Genomic DNA, 17,785 nt, shown 5'->3' with positions numbered 1-17,785 from the left:
CCAAGCAACCTCCAAGGAATATCTTATGTCTTTCAAAGGTTTCTTAGCGAATAATTCCAGATACTAATCTTCATCTAGCTCCCAGATATGACGGCCCCGCTAAATGTGATTACCAAAAATCTTAATATTACGCCCTGCCGCGCCAGAGTCACAGGCCGAAATTCTGTTAATTTCCAGTCAAAGTGGCCGATAAGTGGCGGAGATTAATCCTGGAACCTCGGGAAAAAGCGGAAACAAAAACATGACCGAAAGTCACAGAGAAACCTCAACAACCAAAGTTTTGTATTTTTCTGCACTTTTTGCATTTCTCCTGATTTTCATTCTTTTTGGGTGTGTTCACATGTACAGGATCTGCAGCAGATTTCATGGCCCAGATTGGATTTGCTTTGAATCTGCAACTTCAAATCTGCACCATCAAATCTGCTGCAGATCCTGTACGTGTGAAGATTTCCGTCTCCCTCAGAAAGGTTTTGAGGCTTCTTGTGGACCCTTCCCAGCTTCAGTTTTAGACCTTGGGGACCTTATCTACTTCCCGCAGTCCGAACCTACAATATCCAATGATGATGTCTCGTCCCGGAGGCGATCCGGTCTCATTCAGTCTTTATTTCTTGAAGAGTCTCCACTAAAGTTGAGCGGAGATGCAGAACTGTTCGAGTTCGTCAACATTCTCCAAACCCAAGTGCTCGGCATCTGTCTCCCGGCGTCTGGAGAAGTAGGGAGTTCTGGATACAGCCATAGGCCATAAGTTGTATCCATGTTTCCCTGACAGCCCTAGGGCAGCATCCCACGTCTCTGGATGCCGGGAGTCAAATGCCGAATCATTGGGTCCAGAGAACATTGCCGCAATTGATCAGATTGGCAACTCTGCTCAATTCTAGTCTCCACCGTTCTTGGGGAAGGAAGCAGGGACTATGTGGCATTTCAGTGTCTCTAATTCTGGTAACACCGGCCACTCCTCATCTGAGATCCTTCACCGTTCTCGAGAAACAGAAGGATCGGGCATGCTAAACTTTAGGCTGTATAACTTTGAGGACATCAGCATCTTTTAGTTTATTATAATTATTTATTTTTAAAGCCTCCTTGATTCTGTAGTGCTGTACATGTAATAAGCCTTTAAAGGGGTACTCTAGCAAAGAAAACAAAATCTTTCAAATCAACTGGTGTCAGAAAGTGCCAGAGATTTGTAATTTAATTCTATAAAAAAAAAAAATCTCCAAACTTCCAGTACTTATCAGCTGCTGTATGTCCTGCAGGAAGTGGTGTATTCTCTCCAGTCTGACACAGTGCTCTCTGCTGCCACCTCTGTCCATGTCAGGAACTGTCCAGAGCAGCAGCAAATCCCCATAGAAAACCTCTCCTGCTCTGGACAGTTCCTGACATGGACAGAGGTGGCAGCAGAGAGCACTGTGTCAGACTGGAGAGAATACACCACTTTCTGCAGGACATACAGCAGCTGATAAGTAGTGGAAGACTAGAGATTTTTTCATAGAATTAAATTACAAATCTTTGGCACTTTCTGGCACCAGTTGATTTGAAAGTTGTTGTTTTTTTTGTTGCTGGAGTTCGCCTTTACCACACAGGATGTACCGTAATATTAAATTTCCATTCCTGATCTTACGTTCTTAAAGAGGACCTGTTACCCCCGTTGCTGGGGTGACAGGCTCCCGACCCCCCACTAGAGCCCCTCATACTTACTTGATCGCGCCAGGTCCCGCTTCTTCGGCCGATCCCGGGGCGGAGATATTCCCGTGGGAAGCCCGGCGCGCGCGCTGCTGATATGAGTCCGATGCTCCATTCATTCTCTACAAGCGTCGGACTCATCTTAGCGGCGCGCGCCAGGCTTCCAGCGGGGATATCTCCGTCCTAGGACCGGACGAAGAAGCGGGACCCGGCGCGATCAAGTAAGTATGAGAGGCTCTAGTGGGGGGTCGGGAGCCTGTCACCCCAGCACCGGGGGTAACAGGTCCTCTTTAAAGCATGTATGCCGCCAGCGGAAATGTAAAGGTGTGTGGCAGCAGCTACTCTTCCCATGTATTGGGGGGTGGGGGGTTAGAAGAAAAGCTGTCAGTCAAGTGTGTAGTAAGTGTTACACCGCATCCCAGACACCCACTCCTGGTGTTCTTGTGTAGATTGTCTTCTGTGTCCGTTCCCATATTGTTGCGTTTTTCCCTCTGACTTTCCTTGTCCTTATGTGAGTGGATTAGTCTATGTCTAATCTCCCTGGAAATATCTCTTTTAGCTGTGTGAGGATTACAGTATATATGAGAAGCCACCGGGCTGCGGTTCGGTCGCTGACTGTGTGACTGTCGCCAGGAGCGATGACATCTCGATAATTTGTGGCTTCAGAGAATTGGGATGAAAAAGAAAGAAAAGTGGCAGTGGGGCGCAGAAAGGATGTGGACATATCGGGGGCTTCTGCCTCGCCGCGGTCTATGGTTCTCTTAGTACTTACAGATTTGAATGGAATGAATACAATGGCCACCATTTCTGCACAGTACTGGGGGCGGCCATATGGCCTGGGCATTAACAGCATTTAGTGACATGCTTTACAGCCAGCCTCATGGACATAGATGACAATAGACAGACTCTGTCCCCTTGAGATGAATGTGAGACATTACTGAGCGCGCTCTGTGACCTGTGAAGAGGTCATTCCACAGGGAGCTGCTATTGTCTGCTCTATCTACTGGTGTCACATGATGCTACAATGCTGTACAGATCACTTTACTGCAGCCTCCTCTTATCACCACAGACATAACAGAAACTCAGCTTAGTTTTACCCCCAGTGGTGAGAAGGAGAACTGAAAGATATTAAGATTATTAAATAATATAGATAGAAAAATGTCACCAAAAATTCGTAAAACTCTGTTTAACATAAAAACAATATTTATACAATAATTGACCTCCATTCTGGAGATTTGTAGGGGTCTCAGCAGTCAGAACCCCACTCATCATCCAGTTATCCCTTAGCACATAATCAGCTCAGGCATCAAGGTCAGATGGGTCGGCCAAGTACCGGACTTCATAGTCACCTTATTGTGTATCCTGACCACCTGGACCACCTCCCAATGGGCCAATCAGTGACGTGTACATAACATGTGTCCCGGGACAATGCGGAAACTGATAGGGGGGCACAGATAGGAGCTAAAGCCTGGTTCACACTATGTTTTTTTTTTTGTTTTTTTCATTTGTTTAAAAAAAAAAAAAAAAGGATTGGAAAATGCATGCACCCAAACCTATCTGTTTTTCCATTCATTTTTTGTTAAAACAGATAGAAAAAGCGCAGTGTGAACCCGGCCTTAGTTGCAGATTTATGTTACTAAATAATGAGATGTTTACATGGAAATAATTCCCTATCCTGCCCATCCTGATAGAGCGGAGCCGCCGCCATGATGTGGGTGAGTACTCTATCAGGAGCGTCCACCTGATTATACGACGTCTTATTGTATTCCTGACAGCCGTGACGGGTTTGGATGGGGCGGTATTGTAAGGAATGGAGGCGTTGGTATAAATTGTCTTTATTGCAGTATACGGCGTATACAGCGGAGGGAGCAGGAGAGAAGCCATCTATCATGGTGCGGGATCCTTGTTACCGTGCACAGTACATGGGCTGGCGGTGTGAACATCTTCCTCTATGATTAATGACCTGGTGGCGTGACGCCGCGCACCCAGATTGTCAGCCAAAGATTTATCGGGAAATCTAACAGGACTTTAATTTGTTTTCAGCAGTTTTTTAACTACTCTTGATATTTCAACTTTCTAGAAATATCTCAGTTTTCACATTAGAAAGGTTCTGCTAGAGTTCTGCAGAGTCTGAGCGGGCGCAGAGCGACTGATATAAATCAATGTGACAGGATTCATTAGCTTTCCTGATATCACTCTCTGTAATTCATAAACTGCATCCAATGACATCACTGTATTCCATCTCACCCGAGGAGAGCCGACTGTACAGCGTTCTGATGTCTGGAGCCTAAAAAGCCGACTCATCAACACGGTCAGGGATGGGAACCTGCGGCCATCCAGCTTTTACATTACTACAATTTCCATCATGCCCGGACAGCCGAAGGTGGTTGCCGCAAATCCGACCCCTGTAATCACTGATGGTTGCACTGATCACTAGTCATAAAATGTTGCATTACTGGCAGTAGTGATGATCGGAGATGCAAACTGTTCAGGTTCCGCAATGTTCTCCTAACCCGACCGTTCAGCGTTTGACTCCCGGCAGCTGGTGAAGTTGGATGCCGCCCTAGGCCTGCCAGGAAAACACAGATAGAGCCTGAGGCCTATGGTTGTGTCCATGTTTTCCAGGACTCCCTAGGGCGGCCTCCAACTTCACCAGCTGCCAGGAGTCAAACGCTGAACGGTCGGGTTAGGAGAACGTTGCGGAACCTGAACAGTTTGCATCTCCAATCATCACTAGTGCTGGGTCCTCCAGACATATAGCGGGGCACACTTATACTGCATATAACGGGGCACACTTATATTGTATGTTCTGGGGCACACTTATACTGTATATACTATAACACACGCATACTGTATACAGTATGTGGTGCACTCCTGTGAGGCTCGACCGGTCACTTGCCAGATGGTACTGTGTGATGCCAGAACTGTGGTGGTTGGTCGAGATATAGCTCAGCCAGATGGTATACTGTTGTGGCACCAGTGCCGGTTGAACACACAGGTATGGGGGCACACCTCCGTTTATTTTAGAGTGGCGAGCTATACCCTTTCCCCTGCTGTCGGTGACCTGCCAGGCTGTGAGGGGGTCCCTTGGGTACTTATCATGGTTGCCTGGAGGGGAGCTGTGACCCACCCGTACAATGGGTACCACCACCAACAGAAAGGGGAGATGACCCAAGGATGTGGTGTATACTGTGTAGGTGCTTGGGTGCCTTGGGAGCTGAGAACCTTTAGGGTAGTAGATCTGGGAGTAGTAGAGAGAAGTTTGTACTGAGAGTCCCGAGAAGCTTGTACTGCAGGTTCAGTGTAGTAGAGAGGAGTAGGTTGTGAGAGTCCCAACCCAAGTAGTAATGTCCTTTGTCGAAACTTTAGAAGAAGAAGTAGTAGAATACTGAAGACTTGAAAATAGAAGTTTACTTGTGCCCATGTTTCGACCTTTGTCTCTATACCACCTTCTGCCCACCAGTGTTGGGTGACCCATCCTATGAGGGTGACACAAGTCCCAGACCTTGTTATCTGGTTTCTTGGTTACATCCACGCTGCGAGATAGAGTACGTAGGCTTCTAGCAACTTTGCTCTATCTGGATCAGTTCCTCTTGTTTTCAGGATTCTGTCCTGCACTTTTAGACTTGTTCTCGCCATGGGTTGGGGTTTTCTCTGTCTTGTCCTCTCCTTGGAGTAGCTTACCACTGCATAGTGTGTAGAAGTGCTGCTTTCAAGAAACTGGTGTCTGCGTCTCCCATTTGCGTCTGTTTACTACCACCGTCTAGACCGCATTACTGACACTGACTAAGACTGCGGACTAGTTCTAGAGTGGGGACCTGGCAAAGCCAGGGCCCAGCTGGACCCCAGCAGGGACCAACTTGTTTTGCGTCTTCTCTGCTCAACAACCAGACTAAGACTTACTAAGAAAAGTGTATACTTCTTCTCCCCATGTGACAACTTCCTACAGGAGGTGTTATGTCCCCTGTGAGTTGTGGAGAAGAAAACATATAAAGAAAGGAGCATAGAAATAGGCAGAGACGAAGAGAGGGTTTACATTGGTGCACAGATTACAACAAACAATAACCCTTTAGTTACCTGCAGCCGTGCAAAATACAAGTACAGTTACAAACAATAGCGACTTCTTGTGGCAAACCTTAGGTACTACTTCATCACCACCACAGTTACTTGAAGTACAGGCTTTTGAAAGGGGTGTAACATACTAGTAACACCCGTGGTGGGACACCACATTTATACTGGGGCACAGAATCCTCATTCCGCGTTGTGGAAGAAGCGACCCTGTCTGTACAGAACAGACGGTGTCCAGTGCAAGAGAAAGAACAGCTCTGGGGTACAAACTGCTGCAGTAGCTGGTAAAGTACAGTGCAGACTAGTAAAAAGCAGGGGTGGCATCGAGAAATGTTACCTGGCAGCAGAGCAACTACCTCCGTCTCCTTAGAAGAAACAATAGGTTAAAATTTAACCCGTCCAATCTGTGTTCCCCTTGTTGGGAGATGTCAGGTATTCGGTGCCGGGTGACTCTGGCTACAAAGTGTATGCAAATACAGATAGAGGTCTTCTCTCTGCGTTTTATTGTTATACCAGATCAATTTTAGCAAGAATAAAAAAAATAAAAAAATGAGTATACATCAAACAGACGAGGGAGGCGCAGTGCGGAGATGCCACTTTCACCACATCAAAGAGAGGCAATTTTTCATAATTCTTTTGCCTTTGTACAAGAAAGTGCACGTATCCGTCTGTGCATCGGGAGCTAAGTGACACGGATCGTGTAAGGAGACGTATTAATATCTTAATCCGGGGGTGTCACCGCGCTCCTCTTATGTGCTGGAAAGTGCATCAGTTTAGAACCAAGCTGACAAAAATTTAATTAAAACTTTGATTAATTCGCTTTCTGCTCTTAACATGACACCGTGAGAATGACAAGCGGCATTACAGGAGTGTGCGAGGTGTGAGAGGTCCGGCCTGGGAGAGATGGATGTGCAATGAGAGTGCTGGCTGTGATGGACAGTGCATGAGCCCGCGTCCTTCTAATCATTCTGTGTCCTTCTATTCCCCAAGATTTGATCCCAGGAACGGAATACGGAATAGGAATATCTGCCATCCGAGATAATCTTCAGAGCGCACCGGCAACAATGAACGCCCGGACTGGTGAGTGATCCGCAGCATGAACAATGGCCTTGTGCTTGACAGATTGTTAATTCTACATCATGGCGGCTTATGTACTATTCATATGGCAAATCCGCGGCTTAGCGCCCACCGCTACGGCACCTGACTTGACTTTATTGTGTTTGTTTGAAATGTTGGAAACAAAAGTGTTAGGTGGAATCCTTATTAGCTGTGAAAACTTTACAGAAACCTCAGGTCTCTCTCACACGTGCGGGGATTTCTCTGGCCAACAAAACCTATTTTTTCTCTGTGATCCGTGGAAAATACAATTTTCAAAACCCAGAACTAGCCAGCTATCCCTCCAGGAAAGGACCTAGCATAGGGATAACTCCTGTATGGAGACACCAAGACCACCATATTATGTGGCTTCATCAGTCAATATCCAACCCAAATACGCGTCTAATGATATGACCGGGGAAATACCAAGGCCAGGGATCCATCCACAGACAGTTTCCTCCCATCAGTGTGGAGCAGGATGCTGTCTAGGTAGGAGCAATGACTAGTGGACCAATATGGCAAACAGACCTAGCCACAATCCTGCTCCACATTGATGGGAGGTAACCCCCCCGGGGGCAGCTGTCTGTGGATGGATACCCGGCCTTGGTATTTCCCTGGTCATATCATTAGACGCGTATTTGGGTTGGATACTGACTGAGGAGGCCCCTTGGTGGTGTTAGTGTCTCCGTACAGGAGCCACCCCTTAGTTAGGCCCTTCCCTGGGGGGGATATCTGGCTAGTCCTGTGTTTTGAGACTCCTAACTGCAGCTCTGCGTTGCTTTTTGCATGATGATGTTTCCCAGGGAGCAATGCATTCCATTGTATTGAGCGATTTAACTGACAGCCGCTGGCTGCTCTCCCTGAGATCAGTGATCTATTTGCCGTATTACCTATAGAAGCAGTGATTCTGTGGATAGATAGGTGTCCCTGCTTCTTCATGCACATGGTATTTTCTGCTGTTAGAAAGTGTGACATGGAAGCAAAGCAGCACCCGACCAGTCATGGTGGCTCCTGGAACATCTCTTATTTTTACAAACTTCTAGTTTGCACATGGCCACATCAGACAAGTCCCTCATGACTGCTGAAACCATAGGACAGAAGTGCAGACGTGTTCTGCTGAGCCGTTTGACCTTTTGTTTCTCCTTGGAAAGCCAAGCGTGTGGTGTACGGACCCCTAGAAAGTATTATAGAAAGTGTTGCGTGAACTGAGACGAACCAGAATGCTCAGACTGTGACTCCTGTGGCTGCAGAAACTAAATGGAAAACATGGATACAGCCATAGGCCACAGGCTGTATCCACCAGGACTCCCTAGGATGGCATCCAACTCCTCCAGCCAATGGTAGTCAAGAATTTAGAGATGTTGGGTGCTCAATCCGAGAAGGTACATCAGACCTTCTCTGCCCCAGAACCAGTGGTTATGAATATTCTGTAAGGAAAATGTCTCCATACGCCTCCTATTATGGGCCCCATCACGTACTTCAGGCCTAAGATTCAGTTTTCTGGTTCAACCATATAACATAACGTTATAATAAAAAAAATAATAATTGACTAATGTACTGGATACTATTGAGCTTTTTGCCCCTTCACAGGATAATATCTGTACACATTACATCAGACAAAGCCGCCGATCTCATTAGGACTGACTGACGCTCTGTGTATAGTGGCCTCTCCACCGTCTCCCGATGGCAGATATCGGGGATATCGATAGCTGGGGGGCAAACAAGCCTTCAGCTGCCAGCTACAATGCAATTATATGATAGCGTCTACAAACTTCCAAACCTGAAAGCGGGAACATGATACAAGCAGAGATAACACCGGCCGTGAGTAAATTAGCAATAAACCTCCCTGGGCTATAAAGCGGTGGTGGCGTCTCGGAGATGTCATTGTTTGTATCCGGCTGAAGCCTCATTATAATAGAGTAAGCTGTAAGTCTGTCTGTCTCCCGCACATCAGATACCATCGGAGTTCCTAATGTGAGAACTGTCATCAGAAGTTAAAGCATCAGCTCCGGTGATCTCTCCGCATCTCTCCACCGGCGCTTTGCTTGTTTATTTTATTATTATTAGAGATTTGCTTGAATGTTATAGGAGAGTTTGTTTCCCTCATTTGCCGGCGTGCCAGATGTAACGCCTGATGTCGGCAGCCCTGACAATAACCTCGTCCCGAGACTCCGCGCAACATCAACAAATTACAAGTGATAACATTCACCTCCTCGAGGGATGAGGCCGATCCTTCTATCAGCCATAATTCAGGAAGCTGCCGGAGTGCAGATCAGGAGACAGCCGGGAGGTTACCGGGGGATCCAGCCGCCTGCGTCAGGCTTCCAATTCTTTGTCAGCCCATAAGACGGATACGACAATCAGATCTGACTGATACAAAATAGAAAATGATAGAATTTCTACCATTTATGTAAAGCAGGTGCTGCCGCAATGTTCTATATCACTATAGGTATTAAAGGGGTGCTCCAGCAAAAATCTTTGTCTTTCAAATTGACTGGTATCAGAAAATGACAGAGATTTGTAATTTACTTCTATTAAAAAAATAAATCTGGTCTTCCAGTACTTATCAGCTGCTGTATGTCCTGCAGGATGTGGTGTATTCTCTCCAGTCTGACACAGTGCTCTCTGCTGCCACCTCTGTCCATGTCATCTCCTTGAGAAGAAAAGGATCTGAAATCAAATGGCCAGACCCCTATCTCCCCTGATATCTGCCTATGGCTGTATCCATGTTTTCTCGGTCTCCCCAGGGCGGCATCCAACTTCAGCAGCCACCGGTAATCAAATACCACATGCTCAGGGACGGATAAAGCCAGGTGTGCTCGAAGTTCGCTCAACTCTAACAGACACCGAATTCTGTGAAACAAACTCGTACAAACAAAAAAGAGTCTCTGTCTGCAGGTGTATTTCTTCCTATCTCAGGGTAGCCTGAACTAGTGACAGAGAAGCTGAACAGAATGATGGATCACTTACACTGTTCTGTGCAGCTGATCCAGAGATCTCCTCCTGAATAACATGGACAATAAGAAGTCGTCTTCATTATGTGCATGTGCTCAGTAGTCCTGGATATTCATGAGAAGTAGAAAACTCCACCCACCAGCCGCTGATTGGCAGTTATCTATCCATGCTGTGTATAGGCAGTAACCTGTCAATCAGCAGCTGGAGGGCGGGGGGAGGGATGTGACAAGAATCCTATTCTACTGCATATCTGTGCAGCATTTCTGTCACTAGTTTATACTGCTCTCATTTCATATTCATCTTTAGTTTGACTGAAGCAGCGTGTGAACTTCATAAATGGACGAAGTTAGTAATATAAATTATTGTCCAAACTTTCAGGCGCTACATCAGCGATGGCGCAAACAGCTTTGTGGCCTCCTCACTGGCTCCTACAGGCTCCATGCCGCACATTACATAGTTAACCATTCCCATTCCTCATAGACGGGGAGGTTTACGGCCGATAACAAGGATTTTATCAGCCGACAAACGAGCATTTTCTTGTTCCTCAGATAATCTCTGGCCCTTTTTACATGATCCAAAATTGTGAATGGGCTACATGAACATTTACCCACAATGGGCCCATATACAGTGTACTATCACCAGTAGGGATAAGTGCAGATCGCGCTATCATTAGGTTTTCAGAATGTTGGAATCCTTAAAACAGGGAGGTTGTCAGATCTGATTCAGACTGGTGTATAAACCACTGAAAACACCCGCCGCCTCATTCCAGGAGCTCTGCAAGCACCGAGTCACAGGCGCCGCTTACTTCACATTAATTCAATATACTTGTCAGTTACCTGAACAGATGAATCACACATGCAAAAAAAAATCTAAGACATGAGAAGCCCCCGACCCGCGGCTCACATGAATAAGAAACCCTTGTGTACATGCTATAGGTGATCTAACCACACTATGGGAAAACAGACACCTACTGATGCATCAGGGACGTTCTAGGATGATGAAGGTCAATACACGACTTGTACTTTACCAAAAGTCTGTCATTATTACAAATATTGCCATACCGATGCTTTCCTAGAGCTTGCAGACATTACTCTAAATACTTTTTTTTATAAGTTTTAATCTATATTGGTTATTTACCTTTACCAAACTGTTGGACTCTTCACAATTTTGTTACAACCAATGGTTTGTGTTTCCTGGGAGGAGCAGAGTTGTGGACATATGTAAGATGGAAAGAAAAAGTCCACAACAGATGGGTGGTCTGGATCGGATGGTAAGATGGGTGAGATGGATGGTCTGGCTAAGATGGTAATATGACTGAGATGGGTGGTTTGGCTAAGATGGGTGAGATGGGTGGTCTGGCTAAGATGGGTGAGATGGGTGGTTTGGCTAAGATGGGTGGTCTGGCTAAGATGGGTGGTCTGGCTAAGATGGTGAGATGGGTGGTTTGGCTAAGATTGTAATATGAGTTAGATGGGTGGTTTGGCTAAGATGGGTGAGATGGATGGTCTGGCTAAGATGGTAATATGACTGAGATGAGTGGTTTGGCTAAGATGGGTGAGATGGGTGGTCTGGCTAAGATTGGTGAGATGAGTGGTCTGGCTAAGATGGGTGAGATGGGTGGTCTGGCTAAGATGGTGAGATGGGTGGTTTGGCTAAGATTGTAATATGAGTTAGATGGGTGGTTTGGCTAAGATGGGTGAGATGGGTGGTCTGGCTAAGATTGTAATATGAGTTAGATGGGTGGTTTGGCTAAGATGGGTGAGATGGATGGTCTGGCTAAGATGGTAATATGACTGAGATGGGTGGTTTGGCTAAGATGGGTAAGATGGGTGGTCTGGCTAAGATTGGTGAGATGAGTGGTCTGGCTAAGATGGTAAGATGGGTGAGATGGATGGTTTGGCTAAGATTGTAATATGAGTGAGATGGGTGGTTTGGCTAAGATGGTAATATGGGTGAGATGGGTTGTTTGGTTGAGATGGTAAGATGGGTGAGATGGATGGTCTGGCTGAGATGGTAATATGGGTGAGATGGATGGTTTGGCTAAGATGGGTGAGATGGATGGTCTTGCTGAGATGGGTTAGATGGGTGGTCCGGATAGGTCAAACTGCTCTTTGTATGATCACACAGATGGATATCCGGTACGTTCTGTGGTCTGGTTGTTACATAAGTCTTATTAGTTGCCCGGGGTTTGCTGATGGGCAGTAGGTTGATTTGTAAAACCTCAGGTTCTTCTCAGAGCCAGAGCTTCTTACTTTTACCTATAAAGCCATGAAAATGTAAAAAAAAAATCCTATAGTCTATAAAAGTCAAATATAAAAGGTTCAAAATGTCAGGTTTGTCAATATTCTGTCCTCTCTATAGTTCCATCAGATTTTATTACACAGCTCAGATAAAACGTTCTTATCTCTCTCGTGTCTTTCTGTCGTAGACTTGGACAACCCAACAGACCTGATGGTCACGGGCTCCACCGACAAGACCATTTCCCTAGTCTGGACCAAAGCTCAGGGTCCCATTGACCACTACCGCATCTCCTTCACTCCGTCATCTGGAATGGCTTCTGAAATCACAGTCCCCCCGGAAATCTCCCAATATGACCTCACAGATCTTGACCCCGGAACGGAATACACTATAACCATAATCGCAGAAAGGGGGCGACAGCAAAGTCGGGAGACCACGGTGGATGCCTATACAGGTAGGTTTCTATGATGCAAAGGACTGTGTTGTTTAATCCCTTGTAATAAGGTTTCATCATTTCTCACCCATAAACTTCCTCCCACATTCCACCTGGTTAGAGCCCCGGTGATTTGTTTTATGGCTACCTCACCGCTAAATAAATTAGGTCATAAATTTCACTTAAAGATCACCGCATATTTGTAACAATAAAATAAGTAAAGCAAATTATTTATAGGAGCCTATTCATTATGCTGACAATGGCCGGACTTGCCGTGCCGAGAACCTATTAATTAATTATCGCCTGTCCGCGAGAAAACAACGTTTTACAGTCAAATTGTTTCTGGCGTTTCTTGACAATATGCAAATCATGTATGCTAATGCCGCCCAACGCCTTGCTCTGCTCCTCCAAACTGTTTTGGGTCTTTCACTTATTAAATATACTGTAAATGGAGGATGTTTCGTCGTGGAGTGATTGGGGCTCGTGAGATTTGAAGTGAGTTTTGTGATTAGTAAAATACAATATTTAGTGTTGAGCGGAGATGCTGAACTTTTTGGGTTTGACAACATTTTCTGAACCTAAATTTTTGGCGTTTGACTCACGCTGTCTGGAGAAGTTGGATGCCCTCCTAGGACTACATATAACTTCTCCACATGACGGGAGTCAAATGCCGAATGATCAGGAAACCCCCTTGAAGTGTGTGCAGATGACCATGGTGGTTTCCACTGGTCATAGGCAGGTTCTCCAAGCATGGAACATCATTCTGACCCCAGCAATGCCCTAATAGGATGTCAGTTACCTCATCTCACACAGGGAATAGTGGAGTGACCACCCTGAAAGGACGATTCCACCCTGGGCTATCCCACCGCTGACCCTCTACTGCACCCTGACTCATGGACCCAATGCATAGAACATTGCATTGTGTCCTTTATTCTATAGCAAAAAGATTAAAGGTTACATCCAACGTGGCAATGTTTCGGCCCCATTTGTCAAGCAATCAGAAACAAAAACATATGATGACATAGATACATATATACTACCCCAAATATTCCCCACAGGGATGCAGAGCCCTTCTACCACCTCCCCACTTGGTCACTGCCAGAACCTACACACAATAAAATAAAGGTTAAAAACAGTATAAATATAATACTACATAATACTCTCATTGCTACAAATAGAAGGAAGCCATAATGAGAAAAATCTAATATTTCGCCTTTTTCAGATTACTTAGTTGGAAACACAAAAAGAATAGGAGAAGCATCTTAGGCCTCGGGCGGCCGATATTCAATTATCCACCAATATTACGAGTCATTGATCAAACTTTTCCATCTTCTGTGGACGTCGCTGCTCAGATCTGTCTCTCCGTGTAACCCCAGACAGACTGGATGAGATCAGGGCTCGGTGGGGGCTGGATGTTGGGGATCATTGTCCGGCTGCTGAATAATCATTTAGAGGCTTTTTCTACAATGGGGACTTGTAGTAACCAAGAGGACATGTCACGCGCGCCTCTCTCATTCAATCACAGCAGGACACTGAGCACGGCGGGATTCTCCGCCGCGGAATTCCGCCGTGTTTGTTCAGTGTGAATGGGGCCTTTGGTGGATTCTGTTAGAGGAATCCTATAGAAGTTAATGGGGGCTTAAATTCTGCTTGCATTTTGCTTAAATTCTAGTCCTATTCTGGCAGAGCTGAATAGACAAGGAATTCAAGCAGAAAACTTTCCTTTACAATTCCTCAAGAATTCCTTATAGTGACACATGGCTCCGTGTAATAGTGATACATGGCTACGTGTAATAGTGATACATGACTACGTGTAATAGTGATACTACGTGTAATAGGGATACATGGCTACGTGTAATAGTGATACATGGCTACGTGTAATAGTGACACATGGCTACGTGTAATAGTGACTCATAGCTACGTGTAATAGTGATACATGGCTCTATGTAATAGTGATACATGGCTCTGTGTAATAGTGAGACATGGCTACGTGTAATAGTGACACATGGCTCTGTGTAATAGTGAGACATGGCTATGTGTAATAGTGAGACATGGCTACGTGTAATAGTGAGACATGGCTCCGTGTAATAGTGACACATGGCTCCGTGTAATAGTGACACATGGCTCCGTGTAATAGTGATATATGGCTCCGTGTAATAGTGATACATGACTACGTGTAATAGTGATACTACGTGTAATAGGGATACACGGCTACGTGTAATAGTGATACATGGCTACGTGTAATAGTGACACATGGCTACGTGTAATAGTGACTCATAGCTACGTGTAATAGTGATACATGGCTACGTGTAATAGTGACTCATAGCTACGTGTAATAGTGATACATGGCTACGTGTAATAGTGATACATGGCTACGTGTAATAGTGATGCATAGCTACCTGTAATAGTGATACATGGCTCTGTGTAATAGTGATACATGGCTCTATGTAATAGTGATACATGGCTCTATGTAATAGTGATACATGGCTCTATGTAATAGTGATACATGGCTACGTGTAATAGTGATACATGGCTACGGGTAATAGTGACACATGGCTCCGTGTAATAGTGGCACATGGCTCTGTGTAATAGTGACACATGGCTCCGTGTAATAGTGATACATGACTACGTGTAATAGTGATACTACGTGTAATAGGGATACACGGCTACGTGTAATAGTGAGACATGGCTACGTGTAATAGTGACTCATGGCTCCATGTAATAGTGATACATGGCTACGTGTAATAGTGATACATGACTACGTATAATAGTGATACATGGTTCTATGTAATAGTGATACTTGGCTCCGTGTAATAGTGATACATGGCTACATGTATTAGTGACATAGCTACGTGTAATAGTGTTACATGGCTACATGTAATAGTGACACATGGCTACTTGTAATAGTGATACATGGCTACATGTAATAGTGACACATGGCTACGTGTAATAGTGACACATGGCTACGTGTAATAGTGACACATGGCTACGTGTAATAGTGATACATGGCTACGTGTAATAGTGATACATGGCTACGTGTAATAGTGATACATGGCTACGTGTAATAGTGATACATGGCTCTGTGTAATAGTGATACATGGCTCTGTGTAATAGTGATACATGGCTACGTGTAAAAGTGACACATGGCTCTGTGTAATAGTGACACATGGCTCTGTGTAATAGTGATACATGGCTCTGTGTAATAGTGACACATGGCTACGTGTAAAAGTGACACATGGCTCTGTGTAATAGTGACACATGGCTCTGTGTAATAGTGATACATGGCTCTGTGTAATAGTGATACATGGCTACGTGTAATAGTGATACATGACTACGTATAATAGTGATACATGGTTCTATGTAATAGTGATACGTGGCTCCGTGTAATAGTGATACATGGCTACGTGTAATAGTGATACATGGCTCTGTGTAATAGTGACACATGGCTACGTGTAATAGTGATACATCTATGTGTAATAGTAATACATGGCTACGTGTAATAGTGACACATGGATACGTGTAATAGTGATACATGGCTACGTGTAGTAGTGATACATGGCTACGTGTAATAGTGACACATGGCTACGTGTAATAGTGACACATGGCTACGTGTAATAGTGATACATGGCTACGTGTAATAGTGACACATGGCTATGTGTAATAGTGATACACGGCTACGTGTAATAGTGACACATGGCTACTTGTAATAGTGATACATGGCTACTTGTAATAGTGACACATGGCTACGTGTAATAGTGATACATGGCTACGTGTAATAGTGACACATGGCTCTGTGTAATAGTGATACATGGCTCCGTGTAATAGTGATACATGGCTACGTGTAATAGTGACTCATAGCTACGTGTAATAGTGATACATGGCTACGTGTAATAGTGACTCATAGCTACGTGTAATAGTGATACATGGCTACGTGTAATAGTGATACATGGCTACGTGTAATAGTGATGCATGGCTCTATGTAATAGTGATACATGGCTACGTGTAATAGTGACACATGGCTACGTGTAATAGTGATACATGGCTACGTGTAATAGTGATACATGGCTCTATGTAATAGTGATACATGGCTCCGTGTAATAGTGACACATGGCTACGTGTAATAGTGATACATGGCTACGTGTAATAGTGAGACATGGCTATGTGTAATAGTGAGACATGGCTACGTGTAATAGTGACACATGGCTCCGTGTAATAGTGACACATGGCTCCGTGTAATAGTGACACATGGCTCCGTGAAATAGTGATACATGACTACGTGTAATAGTGATACTACGTGTAATAGGGATACACGGCTACGTGTAATAGTGATACATGGCTACGTGTAATAGTGATACATGGCTACGTGTAATAGTGACTCATGGCTCCATGTAATAGTGATACATGGCTACGTGTAATCGGGATACATGGCTACGTGTAATAGTGATACATGACTACGTGTAATAGTGATACATGGCTACGTGTAATAGTGATACATGGCTACGTATAATAGTGATACATGGTTCTATGTAATAGTGATACTTGGCTCCGTGTAATAGTGATACATGGCTACATGTATTAGTGACATAGCTACGTGTAATAGTGTTACATGGCTACATGTAATAGTGACACATGGCTACATGTAATAGTGACACATGGCTACGTGTAATAGTGACACATGGCTACGTGTAATAGTGATACATGGCTACGTGTAATAGTGACACATGGCTCTGTGTAATAGTGATACATGGCTCTGTGTAATAGTGATACATGGCTCTGTGTAATAGTGATACATGGCTACGTGTAATAGTGATACATGGCTCTGTGTAATAGTGACACATGGCTCTGTGTAATAGTGATACATGGCTACGTGTAATAGTGATACATGGCTCTGTGTAATAGTGATACATGGCTACGTGTAATAGTGACACATGGCTACGTGTAAAAGTGACACATGGCTCTGTGTAATAGTGACACATGGCTCTGTGTAATAGTGACACATGGCTACGTGTAATAGTGACACATGGCTCTGTGTAATAGTGATACATGGCTACGTGTAATAGTGATACATGGCTCTGTGTAATAGTGACACATGGCTCTGTGTAATAGTGATACATGGCTACGTGTAATAGTGATACATGGCTCTGTGTAATAGTGATACATGGCTACGTGTAATAGTGACACATGGCTACGTGTAATAGTGACACATGGCTACGTGTAATAGTGATACATGGCTACGTGTAATAGTGACACATCGCTATGTGTAATAGTGATACACGGCTATGTGTAATAGTGATACACGGCTACGTGTAATAGTGA

The 17,785-nt window shown here is 44.7% G+C and overlaps 1 protein-coding gene across 2 annotated transcripts in view; it reads left to right on the top strand.

Moving 5' to 3' along the window:
- The window catches only part of TNR (tenascin R), a 306,854-nt gene that overhangs the window by 240,087 nt on the left and 48,982 nt on the right, over positions 1-17,785 (top strand). For both annotated transcript variants that reach the window (XM_069981701.1, XM_069981702.1), the window contains exons 9-10: positions 6,739-6,828; positions 12,227-12,490. In XM_069981701.1, coding sequence (XP_069837802.1) covers positions 6,739-6,828; positions 12,227-12,490 — 354 coding nt within the window. The remainder of the gene's footprint in view (positions 1-6,738; positions 6,829-12,226; positions 12,491-17,785) is intronic.

Source organism: Dendropsophus ebraccatus, chromosome 8, assembly GCF_027789765.1.
Source record: "Dendropsophus ebraccatus isolate aDenEbr1 chromosome 8, aDenEbr1.pat, whole genome shotgun sequence".
In the NCBI taxonomy this organism is placed as follows: domain Eukaryota; kingdom Metazoa; phylum Chordata; class Amphibia; order Anura; family Hylidae; genus Dendropsophus; species Dendropsophus ebraccatus.
This window is presented reverse-complemented; position numbering and strand designations above follow the sequence as displayed.